The sequence below is a fragment of the Pelodiscus sinensis genome, chromosome 1 (assembly GCF_052426305.1).
Source record: "Pelodiscus sinensis isolate ZL-2025 chromosome 1, ASM5242630v1, whole genome shotgun sequence".
NCBI lineage: Eukaryota > Metazoa > Chordata > Testudines > Trionychidae > Pelodiscus > Pelodiscus sinensis.
The window spans coordinates 18757909-18780411 of NC_143052.1; the positions used below are offsets into that span (position 1 = coordinate 18757909).

The following is a 22503-nucleotide window of genomic DNA, read 5'->3' on the forward strand; positions in this document are numbered from 1 at the left end:
CTTTCAAAAGAACTACCCTAAAGAGGAGATAAAGTGTTAATTATCTGTTCCTGCAGAGTCCCCTCCACCTGAGGATTAATATGTCTGTCTTACTAACAAAACATTTACATTTATTTTAAGAGGTTTTCAGTATTTGTGCATCAAATTCATAGAAGGGACTATGCAGAGAGAGATTAGCCTGAAAAAATAAATTACAAAGAAAATATCTGTAAGCAAAAGCATAGAAGCCAAATGAAGAATGGTTAAAAAACAAACACTAAAGATATGTAACACTGATTAGGCTGTGTTATGCAGACTTTTCCCGGACAGTTACAAAAATAAAGTCCATCCATCTGTCAAAACATCTGCTCTGTATAGAAAAATTAAAACAGATTTTAGGTGTTTTTCACTATTTTACAGTAATTATCTCTCCTTCAGAGTCCTGGAATTTACAGTCTTTGATCTGAATTAACAGATAAATGCTTTTTAATAGTATTTTAACTGAAATTCTAAAGTGCAAAACCCTATTATTAGATCCAATTTCTAGACTTTTTTCCTTATTCTAAACAATAGCCATTTATTTTTATTGAAGTGTAAAAAGCTTCATAACTAGTTCTCAGATATTACAATATGTGGGAATATTAGAAATATGCAGGTAGGCAAACGTGCAGGTCAGTTCTTCATCTGGTGACTCAGCAATGTTCCTTTAATGTCAACAGTTTTAATACTGATTTACACCAGATGAGCACCAAAAGAATCTTAGTTTACTCCAGCACTTCCACAGAGGCAAGTGTTTAAATTATCAGGAGTTTTATCCAAACGGGATATAAAAGGGGATTTAAAGGTATCATCTAACAGCTGGAAAAACAAAACAAAATTCTCATGTTTTTCAAATTAAACTAAGTGGACATTTTCTATATTAAAAACCATAGATTTCATCTTCACAGTTAATGAACATGTTTACTTTTCTTCCTTCTAATTAGTTGAATTCTGGAATAGCAAAGACAGGGATATCCATAAAGAATAAATAATCCCAGATATTATTTCTGTCATTCAATTTACTCCACTGTTGAAAGACATTCTCTAGATATTGTGGCATTTGTTTTGTTCTTGTACTACTGCATTATTACCAGCTGTGATCAGTTCAGTCTTAACAGGCATCAGTTCAATCTTAACTTTCAGAGTACAGTAGTATTAATTGAAGGAAAAGATTGCTTATATGTTACAGAATTAAAGGAATGCAGTCTCAGCCCCAGGATGTTAGAGAGACCAGGCAGAAGAGGCAATATCTTGTACTGGACCAACTTCTGTTGGTGACAAGACAAGCTTGAAGCTTGAGAGCTTTTCTTACCGACAGAAGTTACTCCACTAAAAGATATTACCTCGCCTATCTTCTCTCCCTATTGAAATAAATATTATTTCCTAGTAGCTGGTGACTCACAATCAATTCACCAGCTTAAGCTATGCTGGTGTTACAATGGAGAAACTGAAGATATAATTTAGCCTCTGATCCAGCAAATATTTTTTAATTTGAGAAACTCTGTGCATGTGAATACTCCTATTGCGCACTCCATGATGATAAAATGCATTCTATATGCTATAATGGCACTGCTTGTCTGTCTATGATTGTTTGTAGAAGCCTCATTCACATGATTCATTCATATGATTGGTTAAGAACTATTATTTTTGTGTTTTGCATTTGCATTATGGTAGTGCCTCCTAACCCCTGTCTAAGATCAGGGTTTCTTGTATTAGGCAAGTAGCAAAGAAGACAACCTCAAATTCACTGTAAAGCTCTATGTCATAACATTGCTTTTCAGTTTTTATTGTAAACCTTATCTGGGCACCAAGGGTAAAATGCATTCATTATAAGACCCTCCACACCATTAAAGTCCCACTAATGGACTATGTAAAGAGAACATGGGTGGAACAGCTATACTAGGGCATCTGTACGCTGCAATAAGAACTTCATGGTACAGAATTCCACAATGGGAAAAAGCCAGCACTCCCTGCAACTACCATGGAGGGATAGGCTTAGAATAGCAACTGCAGCCACTCCCGTTGGCTCTGTGTAGGCGGAATGGATTTTCACCACCCATGGATTCCTTGTGGATTCCGCCCAGATTATTCAGACTCTATTCAGAGGAATGAATTTTGCCACAAGAGAAGTGGGCTTACTGCTGTGTTCTATATGTGTACATAAATCAATCATATAGCGGGTCCATGTTATAAATCTATTTCCTTCACATTATTTAACAATCTTAGTGATAACTATAATTTGGAAAGGTATTCCTGGTCTCCAGGATTTGAAAAAGCAGATGGAATCTGAAACATAATCAATGATTATTACATGGTCTTCTGATAAGAATGGCTTAAAGCCTTCAAACTATGTCCAGAATGGCATTGCTCATCCGCAGGATGTGCAGAGCTGAGAGTACAGAAGTAGCAGGGATAATCACACAAATGAATTCCTCTCTGCTATCAAGAGGGGACCTGAGAATTTTCCTAATGAAGCTGCTGATGGGGTGTGGACATTGATAAGACGTTGGGAGCCCAACACTTCCCACTTTAGCCCCAGTTATCTTCCTGATTAAGTGTTTAATGACTAGAGTCTAATCTACCTGATTTCTTGACATGACAGAGTGAGTGAGAATTTTGAAAATACACAATATAGACATGACCTAGGATGTGTCCTCTGAATGTTCTTTATCCATTATTCACAACTGATAAAAGAAAAAGAAGCCAATTTACAAAGAAGATTAGAAAAATCAACCACTGGGAAAACCAAATGTGTCTTAACTCTTTCAAGCCTCAGAGGTGTATATTACTGTCAGCAAATAGTTTTATTGGAAGCACACTTACACACCATACTGAAAAGTCATGTGGTCTCAGCACTGTGTCAGTGGGAGAAAATGAAAGATCCTATCTAAATTCTTTCTATCCTGGTCAGCAAGTAGGAACAATGAAAGTTCCTGTGCGCTGAGACTACTCAGCTTGGTTACTTATGTCATTAAGACCATCAAACACTGACATGATACCAAGAAATGGAAAAATAAAGCCCTTTAGAACAGTTTTGTTTCCATTTTTGTTTTTCTTCCTTCCAATTCTATTAAAATTCAAATCAATAAGTTTTCAAGGCTGTAAATCATGCATCTTTATTCAAAGGATGCAACTAATAATTGCTTGGGGTTCATAAACAACTGAAGTGATGCCAAGAAAGAGTTATAGTCCTAAAGACCTGCTTTAACCCCTTCATGTTTTTGTACATCTAGTTAAAACAAAGAATACAATACAAGATATACTGAAGCTTTGTGTGCACACATTCTAGCAAACAAGTGGGATTTCAGTACATATGAACTGAGATGCTGAGTTGAAGTACAGTACTGTGAATGGGTGACCCTAAGCCTCTTTTTCTAATATTCCAAGAATAAGGATACGTCTACACTAAAACATTATTTCAAAATAACTAGTGTTATTTTGAAATAACTTAGTCCATGTCTACACAGCAGGAAGTTATTTCAAAATAATGTCGGAATACTGTCAAGCTGGAGGACTTCTTACTCGGACTCCTGTAACCCTCATTGTACAAGGAGTAAGTGAAGTCAGAGGAAGAGTGCTCTATTTTGAAATAAGTGATGTGTAGATGCTCCCAATTTTGAAATAAGCTATTTTGAAATAAGCTATGCAATTGAACTAGCTCAATTGATGCACCCTTCTTTGAAGAAGCTCAAAAGAGACAGTAGCCTTGATAGTGGACTATGAGAAAGTTCTTTTTTTCAAGCCAGCTCCAAACCAAACTTTGTACACTTTTGTACTAAATAGAAAACTCCCCCTTATCCTGGGAGATCAAGAAATTAACCAAGAAATTAATAATGATATAAAGTTCTTCTCAAGCCTTCTAATCAAGCTTGTCTACTGAGTTCCTTCTTCAGGGTTGGTCAGCCTGCACTCTAGAACTTCTAGAGACTCACTCCCATCTTGTTTATATCTGGATAAGCCCCATGACTCATTGAATCAGTAGGCTTCACTCCACATTCCCTAGCAGGACTAACACCTGTTAGCAGGGTAGAGTATCTCAGACATAAGCCATCAGTCCCTTACATGGACATAAACCTCTTGGAAGCAGAAACAATCACTTTTTTATATTCTGCTTTATGCACATCCTGAAATGATATCCAGACACAGTCATCTAGGATAAATATACCTAAATTTCTGAAATGAAAGTGACAAATTAATGCATGAAGTGCTGAAAGGAAGCAACAGAATGCTAGATCTATAGGATGCAGTTGCTTAGCAATATGTACGCACATAAATAAACATGCCCTATAAGTCTGACTATGAAGTTACATGCTCCGTAACATGGGAGTCCTGATTTTTAGGTGTGGATATAACATTATTCTGAGTTCCATGCAAGAAACTAGGCAGAAAATCCATAACTGATGGAAGTCTAAAATACTCATTCAATTAAAATGTGGCACTTACTGAATCAAGAATTATCTTTTTATGTTTCCTGCAAAATTCACAATTCCCTTACAGTGACCTAAAGCTTCAGAAGCAGTTCATCAGAAGGGATTGTGTAAGTTAGAAAGGAAGTAATAGGTGATTTGTTCCAACAGAGACCAGACTGTTCTCTGCCCCATAAATAAGTCTTTATTTATTGTCCTTAATATTGTGGCACCATCATAATTGGAATAAAAATTTCCCTCTAAATTGCAAAAGTCTCTCTATCTCTTTTCTTTTATTATCTTGAACAGGTTTTAAGTTTAACAGGTTGGAAAATAAGAAATCAGAGATAACATTTTGGAGGGTATTTTAAGAACTTTCTTTTTCACCAATAGTTTGATTATTTTTACACAGTTCAAGGACAATGACATTCCGTGAGCAAACAGGGGCAATTAGAAGGCATGTGATACCAGCAGTATCACAGGAAGATGCCTATGTGTGGAATAATGCAAGTAGGAGAATTTTAAGCTATGCTGCAAGTGTATGAAGAAAACAAGAAATGTGCTTTTAGAAATATGCTTGTAGAGGCTGTGAAGTAAAACAACCCTTCCTTCCATTAAAAAAAAATCTGCCCAAAGAGAAAGAATCTAAGACAGAAATAGAAACAGATGTGTCCTTTAGAAGTGAACTTGAACTGGAAGACAGAACTCCTAAGAGAACTCAGGGAATGAAATGTGTCCATCATTTTTTCTAGTTATTCAAGTGAGTATGATAGTTAGAAGGAAAGATATGGGGGGGCATTTACCCTGTCCATCTTGGGACAAAATTAAACATAACAAGAAATCTGTCTAGGTAGTTCCAAAACATCAATCACTGGTGGTACAGTAGCATATAGAAAGAATCCTCAATCTTTGTCAAGACCAATCTCGGACTCAGAGAAAACCTCCATCAGTAGAAATTTGAAAACCATTTTCCTGTAAAATAATTTTAATTTCCCTTTCTCCCCCCCCCCACCCTAAATGACTTCAGAATAATTTCTACAGTTCTAAAAATCAAGGTGCTATTTGTACAAGGCTCATAATTCATGGCAAGGGTTCATTGCTGAAAAAACCTGCCTCAGATTTGATGAATGTAAGTTTCCCTCAGAAGCAAATCTCACTAGTCACTCCTATAATAAAAAAATAATCCAGAGATAGGAAAATTTAGTTTTTATCCTTGATCCAGATTAATTTGTTCACCATAATCTGAGGTTTAAGACAATCTAACTATACAAGAATGAGTAAAAAGTATATCAATCATATTGTTTTCCTTAATGTATGGCACTTTGCTATTTTTTGCCATAATTTCAAGGATATTGAATTATATTCCTATATTGTGAAATTGCCAAATTGTGTAATACTAGTTAGGATATAGTACTTGAATTACCATTGCTAACTTAATTCTTCCTCTCTACTCAACTGCTCAAGGCACTACCTTGCAGTAATTGATTTGTCTTGAACAGTTTACAAAAGGCATCATATGCCAATTCCTAAGTGAAAGCAAAACCAGTATTGGCATCTTAATGTAATGATTACAGCACATACTGTGGCTAAAGCCACTGGCTGCATTGTGGGGGTCCATGGAAGAATTGTGCCTAACTAAGCCACAATACCCCTGGGGAGGAAACATATGTTACAGAAAAAGGCTTCCATGTGTGGCTCTCCTCCTCACCATTGCAGCTCACCTCTGCCACTCAGTGTCACCTAGTTATAGAGCCTTCATCTCCATCCTCCCTCACTTCCTTTGTGAAGCCTACACAGTGCAGTTTTCCACATTGGTGAGACTGCATCAGCACACTGCTTGCTTGTATTCCCCATCTGACTGGAGATGACCCCTTGTCAGGGGACATGAAGGAGTGGGAAAGGGAAAGACACTACCTGGTCTGATCTTTTCTGGTTAATTTATGAGCAGGCTATGTATATTCAATTGCTAGTCTATGATTCATTTTCTCTCTCTCTCTCTTCAATTTTTCATTTAAAATAACACATGAAAAATATTATTTCTACATTATGACTTTATGTTTTCCCTAAGGCTAAAAGGCTAATAAAAAGAAGTTGAAGGGAACAACACTATTTTTTGCAATCTTCATTTTCCAAAATGTCATCAAAAATGGTTTTGGGGAAGAGAGGCATCCTAATAAATTACACCCTCTTGACATCATAGATTTGATCCAGCTGACAATCAGTCCAAACACAAGACTGCAGTGGTCTTCGGAACTGAGCACTGTCAGATGATTCAGGAAGGGGCTTGGAAGCTGAACTTTTCCATTTTATGGAGATAAAATATTAGGTGGCCTGTTTGGCTTAGATGTGTACAATTGAAGTGCAAAGTACTATGATCTAATTTACATCCTTGCAAACCTCAAAGAGTGAGATGAACACTTTGTGACCTGCAAAGGTGCATAAATGAAATGTATCTACAAAGCACTTAGCTTTGCTGCTGCTGCTCCTCTCTGCTGCTGCTCCTCAGTTTCTAAAAAGTCTTCTTTTAAATTTTGATTTGACCCCAAATTAGCAGCAGCAGATATATTTTAGCAAATCAAGTAAACACACTTTGAATTCCTGTGGCCCCTGATGAGCAGACAAACTTCCTAGTGCTTTGCAGCCAAAGTACAATTACAAGCAAATGTCCACATGACAAAAATTATGGCACAGTGAGCACTAATTGGCACGCAGTTTGGTCGGTGTAGTTTAGAAGCCAAGGAATTAATGACTGGAGATGAAGATACTTACAAAGAGTAATCTTTTAACGACAACAGGCCTGAGGTATGTAGTTGGGATAATGCGCTTAGATTATGGCTGCCTATGAGGATTTGCATCAGATTGCTCGGTAAATACATGACTATCACACTGGTACTGACAATTTGTCACAATTCACTAACACTAAATTATGCTTAAAAATGCTCAGAGAAGATCTGGAATGTTCTGATGGTCATCCAAAGCTTCACTTGATTCTATGAGATCTACACACCTTGTGAGAACCAACATTTCAGGTAGAATTTAAAAAAAATATTTCCGAACACATTGGAGGTAGATAGGAAATTCAAAGATCCATAGATATTAAGGCCCAAAGTGCACATTACCATCATCTAGTCTGATTTCTTGTATACATAGCTTATAGAATTTTCTCCCATAATTGCTGCATTTATCCTATCAACTTGATTTAGATTTAGAGGGGTTTTCAAAAGGAGTTAGGTACTCAGTTCCCATTAGAAGTTTGTATCCTTCGCTGCTTTATTAAAACTTATCCTTTAAGTCTTCAAGTCATAGAATTTGCCATATACCTTAGTGAAATCCCATAATTAAACCCCACTAGAACTATTCCTTTGGTGTCTTGGCCCTTTTTCTTTCCCCTGTGCATGACAAAAATTAGGAAATGCACAGATGTGCCAAAGAGAGAGATAGGGGGAAGTTAATCAAAACTTTTCAAACTGTAACAAAATAATGGTTTGAATTATAGGTGAAGTTTCTGGTCAGCTCCAGTTTATGCACATGGTTTTCCTGTCTGCAGTTACAGTTCCATCTTGGTTTATGACATCACTGGAACCTCAAGATGAAACTATTGCCACATTTTTTTTCTTGTTTGCCTATTATTTAATCCATATGTAATGTAGAAATTGCCATGTGTTACCACTGTGTCCCAGATGACAGTGAACTCTTTAAATCAAAACACTGAAACTCAGTATTGAGTTATATCACTAGGAGTTTTATTTATCATGTCTGCACTGTTTTGTTCAGTGTAAAACCTGGGGTGTATTCTGTAGGGACAATTAATTATTTGATTGTTCCAAACTCTGGATCGGGAATCTACAGGGGAAGGTTTCAGGTTGTGACCACAGTAGATCAAAAGAGTGTATCTACTGATGGCGGAAGATCAGAACAATATGAAACTCTTTGTTTCCTTTTATTGGGCTTTCATAGTTTTGTATTTAGCTAGGCAACAGAAGTAAGTACCTTTGTTGCTATTAAAAATTTTACAATTTTTCCCTTTCCTTTAATAACATTATTATACTGTTTGTCATATTCCCTTTACTAAGGATAGAGAATACCACAGAGTTCTTTCAGAAGAAGAGGAAAGAGGAAAAAGCACAGGTGCCCTGGTGGCCACTCCGTCCATAGCAATCACAGCTTAAATGTGAGACAGCATCCATTCAGTGTGGGTGCTATCTTTCGAAAAATCAGATCGCTTTTTTGATGCGCTTTGGAAGTGTGGACTCTTTCTTTCGGAAGAAGTTTTTTCAGAAGATCTCTTCCAGAAAGGCAAGTTACCATTTGATTTAGAATAACATGATATGCTGCCCGCAACATTATCCCATGTAAACTGTAGTTTTACCAATTTCGTATGCCTAGATTGCCATGACTGGCATTGTGGATTTAAGGAATCATTTTGACCCAGTCAGTAAAAGCTACAGTAAATTATTTCTTTTAATTATGAGAGGAAATTTCTCAGGTCAGGTCTAAGGTTACCAATGGGGCAATATCAGGGAAAGACTTTCATTGCAGCTGCTGCACTGCACCTGGCTTATTAGTGGGGACTTGTATTTACAGTATTGGCTGTCCCCCTTGAGAACAATAATTACAAATGTTAAAAATGAGAACTGTCATAAAAGATACAGAACTTCATTCAGGGAAGTGTGAGCAATCACAAAGGAGAAATATCTAATATCTCAGCAATGAACCATGTTGATAGCAATGTTAAATCATATGTGCTTTATACTCCACTTTCACTGTCCTCTCTCTGTTTAATGAAAGCATGTTGAGTTATTTTTATGGTCATTATATTTCACATTTCCTAGGTATTGAAAACAACTATAAGGGATATAGGAGGGAAAAATGAGAAGTTTCATTAATGATGTTCAATTTTTAATATTATTACAGCTACAATTGTTATATTAGGTTACACCATTCAATACTTTGTTTCTAGTGCATTTTTAAATGGCAAGAACAAGATTGGACAGAAACCTGTGGCTCAGGTACTTTTGGTTGCTTACTGATAAAGAACTAGCATTAATCCTGTTTCTGATGTCCAGCTCACCTACCAAACTACAGTGCTGATCCCCACTCACATAAAATGTTACCAGTCATTCTTTATTTCTATTTAAATACATGGAATTAATTCTTTGCAGCTTACCCTGTACAACTAACTCTAGCAATGATCAGAAAAGAGAAAATAAAGTGTTTGCTGTTCTCCAACATTTTTATTTTTTCAAAATTTTCTGACCAGCCCTGTGTAATCTGTAAGGGTATGTCTACACTAGCCCCCTAGTTCGAACTAGGGCGGCTAATGTAGGCATTCAAAGTTGCAAATAAAGCCCGGGATTTAAATATCCCGGGCTTCATTTGCATCTTCCTGGGTGCCACCATTTTTAAATGTCCCTTAGTCAGAACTCTGTGCCGTCAGCTACACACGGCACGGAGTATGTAGTTCGAATTAGGATCTCTAATTCGAACTACCAGTACACCTCATTCCAAACTTTGCAACTTTGAATGCCTACATTAGCCTCCCTAGTTCGAACTAGGGGGCTAGTGTAGACATACCCTAATACTGTTGCACATACTCCCCATTATGCCTTCTAGTGACCTTGTGCCAGCACATTGTCCTGAAGTGCATAGGGATACTCAATGCAGGGATATAGAAAAAGAGGAGGATGAGATTGATCGTTGATCTACTCCACCTTCATGCCCACTGGAATAGCTACCTTGATGAGTCAGTTAGTGCCTACTGTGCAGGGTATACATATGGGCTGTGTCTAGACTACATGCCTCTGTCAGCAGAGGCATGTAGATTAGACAGATCAGCAAAGGCAAATGAAGCCGCGATTTAAATGATCGCGGCTTCATTTACATTTACATGGCTGCCGCGCTGAGCCGACAAACAGCTGATCAGCTGTTTGTTGGCTCGCCGCTAGTCTGGACGTTCCCCCTGTCGACATCAAAGCCCTTTGTCGGCAGCCCCGTTATTCCTCGTGGAATGTGGTTTACCGAGGCTGCTGACAAAGGGCTTTGATGTCGACAGGGGGAACGTCCAGACTAGCGGCGAGCCGACAAACAGCTGATCAGCTGTTTGTCGGCTCAGCGCGGCAGCCATGTAAATGTAAATGAAGGCGCGATCATTTAAATCGCAGCTTCATTTGCCTTTGCTGAACAAACAAATCTACATGCCTCTGCCGACAGAGGCATGGAGTGTAGACGTACCCTTGTAGTGTAACACACACACATACACATAGAGGTGATTGAAAGTGAGATTGTGACTTGCTGAGTCACAATCTTCTTTCTGGATGGCTCCAGAGGCAGCATGACAAAATATAGCCTCTTACTATGAGTACATTGGAAACCGATTTTCTGCAGTGTCTGAAATATTCCCTTCCTGTCCACCATCCCCACTTTATTACTGTGAATTTTAAAAGATTTTTTTTAAAGTAAGGGAAACATCTTTGTTTTCACTGCTATACATTTTGGAGTTTCTCCTCAAGGCATGATATTGTTGCTTACTGTAATATAATAATACTTAGTACACCTCTGGATAGCCGTTATTACTTAATGTCTTCAAGTACTCTACAACCCAACCAGCACTTTTTGGGGTTATCCTGTAGGTTAGATTTTCTGTTCTCTAGTTCATAGACTATTTCTAAGGGAAGTGTTTATGAATACATAGGTTTGAGTAAAAAATAGATGTAGTGATTGAAAAATCAAGGGACTATGAAGTGGCTAGAGACACTCATACTATAGCCAGTCACATGGAAATCATGAGTTCCTTCTTCACATACACAGTTCTGCTTATATATGTCAGTCCTGACCAAAACTACCTCTGCTGCTCCAGAAGTGGTTTTCTGATGTCAACAACTGTCCTCTAGGGGCCAGGTTAAGCCAGTGAACCCACTTTCACTTCTGACCAAGACAATATTAGAACACAGTTCTTCAGAGGCATAAGATCAACGTTATGAATATTTTAGTGAAGCATCTCTGAAATTCAGGTCAGTAATGTATACATATGGTGCCAAATTCCACTTTCAGTCATACTTTTACGTCACTGATTTCCCATTCGGCCCACTGTGAGCATGTCCATTTGTCTTATTGTGTATACGTATCCTGTGTGTGTATAATGGAAGACAGGACTTGACTATCACTATTCACCAAGGCTATGTCAACACTACTAGGTTGTTTCAAAATAATAACTCTCAAAATAACTATTCTGAAATAAATGTATTCCTCTTCTCAAGCAAGAGTTATTATTTCAAAATAACAAGCCCATTATTTTGAAATAACAGGCTTGGTAGTATGGATGCTCACCTTCTTATTTTGAAATAAGGGGTGTTATTTCAAAATAACTTCCAAATGTAGACATGCCCTAAGGCAGTGGTTCCCAACCAGAGTCCCACAAAACCCTGGGGTTCCACAGACCATCGTCAGGGGTTCCGCGAGAAATTGTGGAATTTTTTTTTCTTACATATAAGCTGACATATATAGATATATAAGCAACTCTTTACAAATCAATTTTCTTGACAATAATTTAGCAGTAATTGAATTGTGCTCTCCTCTGTCAACTTTTTCTGGCCAAGCAAACGTTTTTATAGGTAGGGGTTCCTCAGGAAATGAAAAATTATTTTAAGGGTTCCTCCATGGGAAAAAGGTTGGGAATCATAGCCCTAAGGGTACATCTAGACTGCAGGTTTCTTTTGGAAGAAGCTTTTCTGGAAGAGATCTTCTGAAAAAACTTCTTCCGAAAGAGAGCATCCATACTGCCAAACACATCGAAAAAGCAATCAGATTTTTTGAAAGATAGCACCCACACTGAATGGATGCTATCTCACATTTAAGCTGTGATTGCTATGGATGAAGTGGCAACCAGGGCACCTGTGCTTTTCCCTCTTTACTCTTCTTTCGAAAAAACTCCCTCTTCCGCATCCACACATGCCTTTTTCCGAAAGAGCTCTTTTGGAAAAGGCATTCTTCTTTGTAGAATGAGGTTTATCAATGTTAGAAAAACCCCTGCGTTCTTTCAATTTTCTTTCAAAAGAACGCAATAGCAGTGTGGACGTAAGCAAAGTTTTTTTTTCAGAAAAACAGCCGTTTTTCTGAAAAAAACACTGCAGTCTAGACGAACCCTAAGAGTATTGTTAGGACACAAGCCCAATCTCTCTCACTCTCATGTATACAAAGATGGAGATATGTGAGTAAGAGACAGATGGAAGATATAGCAAAGCATGTGTTATATGCCTGTTTCTTTCTTGAGGCACCAAAACTGATACAAAAAGTTAAAACCATTTAGTCTTCAACCCTGCAGTGAGCTCCATACAGGCAGAAACCTAGGAAACCCTGCATGGAGGACTATTTCAAGGAAGTGCTAGGTGCACACGTGGGTCCCCAGGGAACTTATTGCATTATGGGGGCTAAGTAATTACAAAATTAATGAAATCAGAAATAAATTAAAAAAGAATCAATGATACTCTTTTTAGTGGGTGATTTATTAATTAGTATTCTCTCTGCCAGGAGTGGATATAGGGCAGGGCGAATGGGGCGGCCGCCCCGGGCCCCACGCCTCAAAAAGCCCCGCGCATGCGCCGTGGCAAAGGGGGCCCCGCGAAATATACTGCCCAGTGCCCCGCAGAACGGTCATCTGCCCCTGCTCTCTGCAAAAATTAGTTTGCATGATTTTAATTCTCTTCATGCATTTAAACTTAAGAATTCATTTCTTTGGACCAAAATACCCAACCAGCCAAAAAACCTGATGTGACCCAAGTCTCATGCTATGATAAGAAGAGTAATCTTAGGAAAAATAAGTGCTTTAAATATTAACACTAGAGTTCATGCAATATTAAAATCCTTCACAAAAACAAACCAAAACCAAAAACAAAACGCTATTATAAATATTTGTACTCACCAGAATATCTTTTCCAGCCCACTTGCACTCATCCCTTCGGGTATGAGACACAGGCCAAACAAGCTATAGAAAGAAAATAAAATCACTTTATGCCATTTCATGCTTCGATAGTAACAGATTTTATGCCAAGTGCTATGTAGTCTTGTCACCCAGTTCCTTTCCTTTTTCTCTCATTATTTCTTTCACTAAAAAAAACCCAAACATAAACAGAACAAAGTGTATATGATAGTCATGATGACAAGGAAGTTTATAAACATGTGTGTATAATGTGGATTTTTACTGCTAATTATGAAAAAGATGGAAGCAAAGGGCTTGATTTTCTATTCAGTTATGCCAGTATATCAATATTGGCCTTAATGTAATTACAACACTGGTTTACAAATGAAATGGAGACTCAGAACTAAAACTTGCACCATCTTAATCTCACTGATATTAAGTATCTATTATCGTGTGCCTTTTAACAGTGTTTGGGAATATTGTAATATAAATGGGGCCCGTGACTGTTTTGCCTGTATTGTAATTCACTTTTGCTTCCCGCTCATCAATTAAATGAAAATGTCTATGCTAGTTTCATGCTAACGTGCCATCAAGCACTAATGTGGATGATGAGCTAGACCAGGGTCTTTGCAAATATCTATAAAATTATTACAGCAACACTCCCTAAGCTTGCTGTGGTATTACTTCTGGTAGAAGGAGTATCTCAGTTTCTACACAGAAAACTCAGAGACCATTTCAGTCAATTATTCATGTATGTTGGAAATCTTTTAGGCATTACATATAGAATAAAACATGATCTTCTCATAACGCCAGGTTAAGATTCAACTGATAACTTCAGATAATATAGTATGAATGTCTACAAGACTGGATTATAACCTCGATATTCAATACATTATATTTATAAAATAAGGGGGAAAGAAGGATGATTATGGGTGAAAAAAGAGAAATAAGGGAATATTGTTAATGATGTTTTGAGATCTAGGGTAGATCAATATCCTAACATTGCGATTATAATATAATATACAGGCAGTCCCCGGGTTACGTACAAGATAGGGACTGTAGGTTTGTTCTTAAGTTGAATCTGTATGTAAGTCGGAACTGGCGTCCAAATTCAGCCACTGCTGAAACTGACCTCCAGTTCCGACTTACATACAGAATCAACTTAAGAACCCCAAGCATCTCCAAGTCAGCTGCTGCTGAAACTGATCAGCGGCTGATTCCAGGAAGCCCGGGGCAGAGAAACTCTGCCTCGGGCTTCCTGTAGTCAGCCGCTGGTCAGTTTCAGCAGTGGCTGACTTGGGGACGCCTGGGGCAGAGCAACTGGGGTGCTGCTGGGTTGGTCCAGTAGCGCCGCTCCTTGGCGCTACTGGACCAACCCAGCAGCACCCCATCTGCTCTGCCCCAGGCGTCCTGATTCAGCCGCTGCTGAAACTGACCAGCAGCAGCTGAATCAGAACGCCTGGGGCAGAATAGCTGGGGTGCTGCTGGGTTGGTCCAGTAGCGCCCAGAACGGCGCTGCGGGACCAACCGGCAGTGCCCCAGCTGCTCTGCCACAGGCATCTGGAGAAAAGCCTAGTCTGCTGGGGGGGGGGGGGGGCGTACTAGCAGACCAGGAAGACGCGGGCGGCGGCCCGAGACGCACCGTGGTCCCGCCGCCCGGGTCCTCCACGGCTTTGCTCCCAGTCTCCCTGGTCTGCTGGAGACCAGCAGACCAGGGAGATGGGGAGCAAAGCCTCTGAGGACGCCGGCAGAGGGATAGCCGCGGCGCGTCTGGGCTGCCCAGCTGCCGGCTTCCCCCGAGGCTTTGCAAAGCCGCGGAGGGGCTCGGGCAGCGGAGCAGCCCAGGCGTGCTGCCCGAGTCCCTCCGCGGCTTTGCAAAACCTCGGGGGACGTCGGCAGGGGGGCTGCTCCGCTGCCTGAGCCCCTCCGCGGCTTTGCAAAGCCTCGGGGGAAGCCGGCAGGGGGGGCTGCTCCGTTGCCTGAGCCCCTCCGTGGCTTTGCTCCGCGTCTTCCTGGTCTGAAGACCAGGGAGACGCGGAGCAGCTTTTCTCGCCCCGGAGTAGACGGGCGGCGGGACCGCGAGGTCCCGCAGTCCGTGTCCTTTGGGGCGAGAAAAGCCCCGTTCGTAACTGCGGATCCGACGTAAGTCGGATCCGCGTAAGTTGGGGACAGCCTATAATATAATATAATATAATATAATATAATATAATATAATATAATATAATATAATATAATATAATATAATATAATATAAATTGAGCCTCTTGAATCTTTAAAATTGGGCTGAAAATTTCATGAGAATATGGTCTCTTAAAGGACTTTTCCTCTTATTCTGGCTTAAGAAGTACAGAGAACAGTGAAAATGAAAATATACTAGATTGAAAATAATTGACCAAATTTTTCAGACCTCCCAAAAGGTTCAGCTCAGGATCAATTCAAGTTTTGGAGAAAGGTTGCTCTATTGTCTAAATTATTTTTTCCTGTCTCTAATGTGGGTTGGTCAAATTCTCTTCCAACTATGCTTCAACTTTGTTGACCTGGCTTGAAGGGAGTGAACTTGTAATGACAAGGTGAATTTGGACTTATTAGGGCTATGTTGCTGAGGTCACAGCTTGTTTCCAGTGCTTAGGCAGAAATCCTCACTGATGTCAGTGAAGATTCTCACTCAAAAATGATGGGACTATCTGATAATTGGTAATAACAAGAGGTGAACCTGAACCACAACCTGAGATCCAAACACAGCTAACATTTTTGAACAGTTTTAATTTGGATCTCAGTCATTTTCAGTGACCCTGGTCTTTATATCAGGCTGAATTAAAAAAAATTCTTATAATCTTTGGAAATGTTCAAATCCCACTTTGAATCTAAAGTTTTGAGCTATCTATTATAATTACTGTTCTTTAATATAATGATGTCTGTTTATTATTTCACACAATGTTTTAGAAGTGTTTGAAGACTGAAGAATTGAAGATACAATTCTCTTAATGACAGAAATCAGTATTCTACTGTGGAAACACCATGCTTTCTTTTAATTATTCCAGATGTTTTGTGCGTTAAAGTATGAATCCCTCAGAGGACACAAATAAATAGCCAGTTTCCTTTATAGCTGCTCTAAGGAGAATAGAAAAGAAAATACTCATTTTCCCTTTTATCTTTTTTCCTTAGAGAATACAAATGAATGGCCTGTCTTCCTTCAGAATACAGAACACAAGGTATTTATTGCTATCATCTTAGGAAGCTAATAGGCAAATGGGCAAAAGGTCAGGAATACCAAGAAAAAAATCCACTGGTACTGAAGCAATATATCTTTCATAAAAGTTGAAGCTAAAATGCACCATAAAAGTTGTGGGATTTTAAATATGACTATAATAAATCAAACCTTCATCTCTGTGTTTATTTTCTTACTGTTTGGCAAAGCTCATTAGAATAAATGAAAAGATAAAACAAGTTCTGAGATTCAAGCAGAAGCATACCCGAAAGCACAGTTGATCTGTACATCAGCTTTTAATTTAAGTCTACAACTTTTATTAAAAGTAATGTTCTCCATCAAGGGCAAAGAGCTTTTACCAACCTGTCACTCTTTTACTGGCATTCAATCTATTACAGTTTATGAGAAAAAGAAATGCACTTCTCTAAAGCACTCCATGCTAAGGAAAAGAAATCAACACTCACAATCACTGAAGTGGCCTTACTCTCAAAAAAAGTGCATAGTAACATGACCTTTTTTGTGACAGCTGTCGTAACAGTCATCTTCATTTTATTGAGCAGTAAGCATAAAAATATGGACTGTTTGGTGGTCAATAGCTGGCTTAAGGCAAAGTGTATTCATGTACTGGTGCTACTGCTATTGTGTACAAGCACTATATTTCAATCGGCTTTTTCTCATTATAAAAAAGGACTGTGCTACTGTGGATATACTGGACATGGACCAGAAGAAAGACACATATAAAAAGGGAACTGTGTAGATATTAGCACCATCATTTTTCAAAGCCTTAACGCTTGATTGCTCAAATATAAGCATACAAAATCCCATGGTTTTATGGTTCACCTTAGGATCTAGAGATTAACCTTTCATGATACTTTAATATATAATATAAAATGATTATATAATACGCCTGTAAAAATATGCTAAAATGTTAACTATTCTGCCTGTGCTTCTAACACATGATAGACACAAATAATTACACCACAATAAAATGAGATGTACTGCATGTTCTCTAAAATTAGTAGCTAAAATCATACATTCTATATTTCCTAGCTTGGTGGCTTGCAGCTTGTCTAACAAAAAGGTTTTTCATGGCATGTTGGGGTGCGAATCTACCCTGTGCTACCCTGCTGAGCACTATCTGTCCACACGGGACACGATGACACTCTCACAGTTTATCTGTGTGCCCTAATCTGCCTCACTGGTAAATGAGAGTAGAACAAAGCACACACACCAGTTTGTTTGTTATCATCATTTAAACCATGTCCAGACTTGACCTATTATTTTCCCCCTTGTGTTGCAACCAATTTTTAGGGGATCAACTGTAATAAGATGTCATGATAATGTTAATGTATACATTGACAATAGAAATAAACTACATTATGTCTCTGCATAACTAGATTAGTACTACCGGTTTTGTTAATAAAACAATGATAGTAGGAGTGAAGATACCTTTTGATATTCCTTGATGTTAACCAGGTTGAAAGAAAATATGTGATCCTTTGCTCCAACATATAGTCTACTCCGTTCCTCATCCAAAAGGAAAGTGTGGTAATTGGAGCTATTGGCTAATCCATTGAAAGTGATTACATTGTTGGTTTCCAACATCTCTGCAAGATAAAGTTAAGGGTTTTTGTTAATTTGATACTGGTCAAGAAGAACACAGGCTAATGTCCTGATCCTGGAAAAACTTCACTGTGAGGATATATGCAGCTTCATTGACTTTATGGGAAAAGTTAGGTGCATAAAGATTAGCATATTTGTAAATTTGTGGCAAATGAAGGCCTAAGCTCAGTTACACAAGCGCTGAACTATGAATGAAATTCTGCACAAGGCCATGACACCACTTAAAGCCCATTGAAAACTTATTTTAAGAATTTATGTGGGGCATGGGGAATTTTTCCACAGGGAACTAATGAGGTGTGAGCCAAATTTTGTACTTTTACATTCAAAGAGAGTTGCAGGCATATATTTGAGGATGAATCTGGATAACTGACGTAAATTAAATATGGAGGCTAACTCTTATTGTAAGTTTGTGGGCATTCACAAGCCATTTACATAGGCTATTAAAATATACGGGGAAAGGTTACAAATGTGACTAGCTGTTGAGATAAAAGCCACATGTTAAACAAGCTCCTTACTTATATTACTAATAACATCTGAGGGTATGTCTACACTACCCCGCTAGTTCGAACTAGCGGGGTAATGTATGCATACCGAACGTGCAAATGAAGCCCGGGATTTGAATTTCCCGGGCTTCATTTGCATAAGCCGGCCGACGCCATTTTTAAATGCTGGCTTGTTCGAACCCCATGCCGCGCGGCTACACACGACACGGGCTAGATAGTTCGAACTAGCAAGCCATTCCGAACTATCTGTACGCCTCGTGGAACGTGGAATGAGTAAAAATCAGCCGCTTTTCCGGAATAAGCTGCAAGCTGTCTACACTGGCCGCTTGAATTTCCGGAAAAGCATCGACGCTGTACTGTACAAAATCAGCCGCTTTTCCGGAAACGCTACGCTGCTCCCGCTCGGGCAAAAGTCCTTTTTCCGGAAAAGCTTTTCCGGAAAAGGGCCAGTGTAGACAGCTTTTCCGGAAAAGCAGAAGAAATGGAAAAAAGCGGTTTGGATGGCGGGAGACACCGTAGAAGCCGCGGACTTCCGGGTAACCTGAGGGCTTAAAGAGCACGCACGCTACTGGCCGCACGTGGCAGGAGCCCCCCGGAGACCACCCTTCCCAGCTCTGCCACGTGGCAACTGTGCTGCCCAGCCACCTCAGCGCAGGCATGGCAGCTCCAGGTGGTCGTCAGCCACCGTCACCCGGGGCAGGGGAGGAAGCCCCCAGGGGACGCAAACGCAGGGCCCCATCCTGGACCGCTAGGGAGCTGGAGACCCTCCTGGACTTGTGGGAGGAGGAGGAGGGTCTCCATGACCTGCAGTCCCGTCGCCGGAACGCAGAGCTGTACACCCGTCTGGTACAGAACCTGGCCCAGCAAGGCCATCCCAGCAGCAACTGCGAGCAGGTGTGCTCGAAGGTGAAGAAGCTGCGGCTGGGGTACATGCGGGCCACGGAGGGGAGGGGAGCAGGACCCGATGCCTGCCCCTATTTCAAGAGGCTGCAGTCTTTTCTGGGCAAGCCAGCCCCGCAAGCCCCAGCTGTCCCTGTAGACACCTGCCAGCACCCCCACATCAACCATCCCACTGAGCCGGAGGAGGGAGACGACAGTGGCGGCACGTCAGGAGAGGAGGCCAGTGTTGCCACCCAGCAGGCCCCCTCCAGCAGCTCCTCTGTGGCCGGGGAGGAACCCACTGGTGAGTCTTTGCAGGTTACACTCCCAAAGGGCGGGGGGCGGAGGGCGGGGGGGAGGGAGAGCCAGGTGCCCGGAGGGGGGAGGGGGAGAGCATGTCACTCAGGCCACGTGAGCTGCACGCTGCGTAGCATGAGGCAGTTAGCAGCACGTGCAACCACGTGCAGCCTGGTGACCGAGCGGCAGGTGGCCGTGGCAGGCAGCTGCAGGACATGCCTGGGACCGTGCTCCTCGCACACATTCGGCGGGACCAGGGGGAAGGGTGGATGCCGGCTGGAACCGGCCAGGGCCCCAGGGACTCAGCCCAGAGCCTGCAGCTCCACCAAGGGGTGCAGCACAGGGAACGGCACACTGTCCCATGCCTGGCTGTGAGGCACAGCCAGCTGCTCCTGGGATAAGCGCAACGTCACAGTCCTGTGACCGTGGACCCCCACCGAGCCCCTCACCTGCTCCCACTGCCTTGGCAGGTTCCCCGAGGGAAGTCCCCACTGTGGCCACACCTGTCCCTGGGCTACCAGGCTTGCGGGAGGGATAGTGGGAGGGAGAAGGGCCCCTGAGTTTTGCTGCAAGGATGGGACATCCCCCCACCCAGTCACCCTTCTGGTTCTGTCCAGGAGATATCCCACGCGAGGGGATCTGAGAGCCCAGACCGCCACTGACAGGTGTGCTCCCAGGCACTGCCGTGGGGATGCATCTCGCTCCCTGTCAAACACCACTGATTAGCCCTAAGCTTTTCACAGTGTCCACCGGCAGGGAGTTCCACAGGTGAACGCAGCACAAGCACCCTCCCGCCCTGCACGGGGCCAGGATACAGACCGGTGCTTACAATACTTGAGGGAGGACCCTACTCCAGGGGCGGTCCTCCTTGCCAACATACAACACGGGAGCAGGAGGGGAACCGAGTGGGCCCAAGCCACAACTGTGCAGTCACCTGGGTTCCGGGGTGGAGGGCATGAGGTGTGGGGACAGTGGACGGCCTGCCTGACTGACCCGTCCTTTCTTCTCTTCCCTGCAGCGGGACCCAGCACCAGACCCACGACTCCAGAAGCAGCGGCACCCCCAGCTGCCCAAGCCCGGAGGCCCAGGCTCCGACACCGGGACCAGCTGCTTCGGCGTCACATCACCGTGGTGGAGGGGATCCAGACCTCTATTGCGGAGCATGTGCAGGGGGACCAGGAGTAGCGGCAGGAGGGATGGGCTGCGTTCCTGGAGGAATGCCGCGAGATGCGCGCCACAATGGGCACCCTGACGGCACATTTAATACATGCCATCCACTACGGCATGGCCGGACCGCATGCCCCCGCCATCCCTCCCGGAGCACAGCCCATGCCCCCTCCTATCCCTGCTCCTCTCCCAGCTCCTGCTCCTCTCCCAGCTCCTGCTCCTCTCCCTGCCCCTGCTCCAGCTCCTGCTCCTGCTCCTGCTCCTGACCCTGACCGTGCTCCTGCTCCTGACCCTGACCCTGACCCTGACCGTGCTCCTGGTCCTGACCCTGACCGTGCTCCTACTCGTGCTCCTACTCGTGGCCACCTCACCATGCAGGCTGCCCCGACGCGGTCTGCCCAGCGTGGGCAGGTCCGCCCCCAGAGGGGCGCTCGCAGGGGCCACCCATCCCAGTAACTGCCCCCCCTCCGTCTCCCAGTTAAAGGTCCCCCCCCTCCTTTGTAAATAAAAAGTTCTGTTTTCACTTGAATCTTGTGTGGTTATTGTGTTCCTCTAGTAACTGTAAAGAAATTATGTGAGATGCCAATTAGCCACTTCAATTTAACAGGGTTACAAACTGTGGACAACAAATTCATGACTCTATCACCGGGGGGGGGGGGGGGGGGGGGGGCTTTTTCAGTGGTCATTGGTTTGCGGGGCATAAAGAAATACTGAGACTTTTCAGTAAAGATGTAAACCACAAACTATATTTACATAGCAACAAACAAGCAAAAATGGTTAAAAGATGCAGCACAGTACAGATTCTAAAACATAGTCTAGGCACAGGGAGGATGATTGTGGTGTTGCTGGCCACCTCAATCCTTTGGTCCTTCCGGGCCTCAGGAGAGGAAGAGCCAGGAGATCCCTCGACGGACGATGACAGCAAAGCTGGCCACCTCAATCCTTTGGTCTTTCCGGGCCTCAGGAGAGGAAGAGCCAGGAGATCCATCAAAGATGGCACTGACGTGAGCCTTCCGCACAAGTCCCAAATCCTGTTGGCTGTTCTTCAGGACAGGCGATGGTGGCCTAAACCCTAGCCTAACTTAAAAGAAAAACCCTAACTACGCCCAACGCACCCGACGAACAGACTCGATGACGGCCGATGTGCTGTGACCCGACGCTTTACTATTCGGGGGGGGGGGAGGTAAGGGGAGGAGGTGGGGAAGGGTAGGAGCTGGGACGGAGTAGTCTGGGGTGACCCAAGCGACCCTGCTACGGGGCTTGGGCAAACATGTCCACCAGGGCCTCTCTAATGCGCACCGCCTCCTGGCGCGCCTGGCGGATGGCAGCTGTGTCGGGCTGGTCCAAGGTCTGTGCCTCAGCTGCCACCCATGCAGGGAGGAAGGCCTCCCCACTGCGCTCCACAATATTGTGGAGCACGCAGCACGCGGCCAGCTCCTCTGTTGCATTCTGTCCACCCATGTCGAGACGGGTGAGCAAACAACGGAA

At 42.3% G+C, this 22503-nt stretch overlaps 1 protein-coding gene across 4 annotated transcripts in view; it reads right to left on the reverse strand.

Moving 5' to 3' along the window:
* Positions 1 to 22503, reverse strand: part of SEMA3A (semaphorin 3A) — a 435303-nt gene that overhangs the window by 135683 nt on the left and 277117 nt on the right. For all 4 annotated transcript variants that reach the window (XM_006117134.5, XM_006117137.5, XM_089778433.1 and 1 more), the window contains 2 exons: positions 17996 to 18153; positions 13342 to 13404 (listed from right to left, as the gene is read on the reverse strand). In XM_006117134.5, coding sequence (XP_006117196.2) covers positions 13342 to 13404; positions 17996 to 18153 — 221 coding nt within the window. The remainder of the gene's footprint in view (positions 1 to 13341; positions 13405 to 17995; positions 18154 to 22503) is intronic.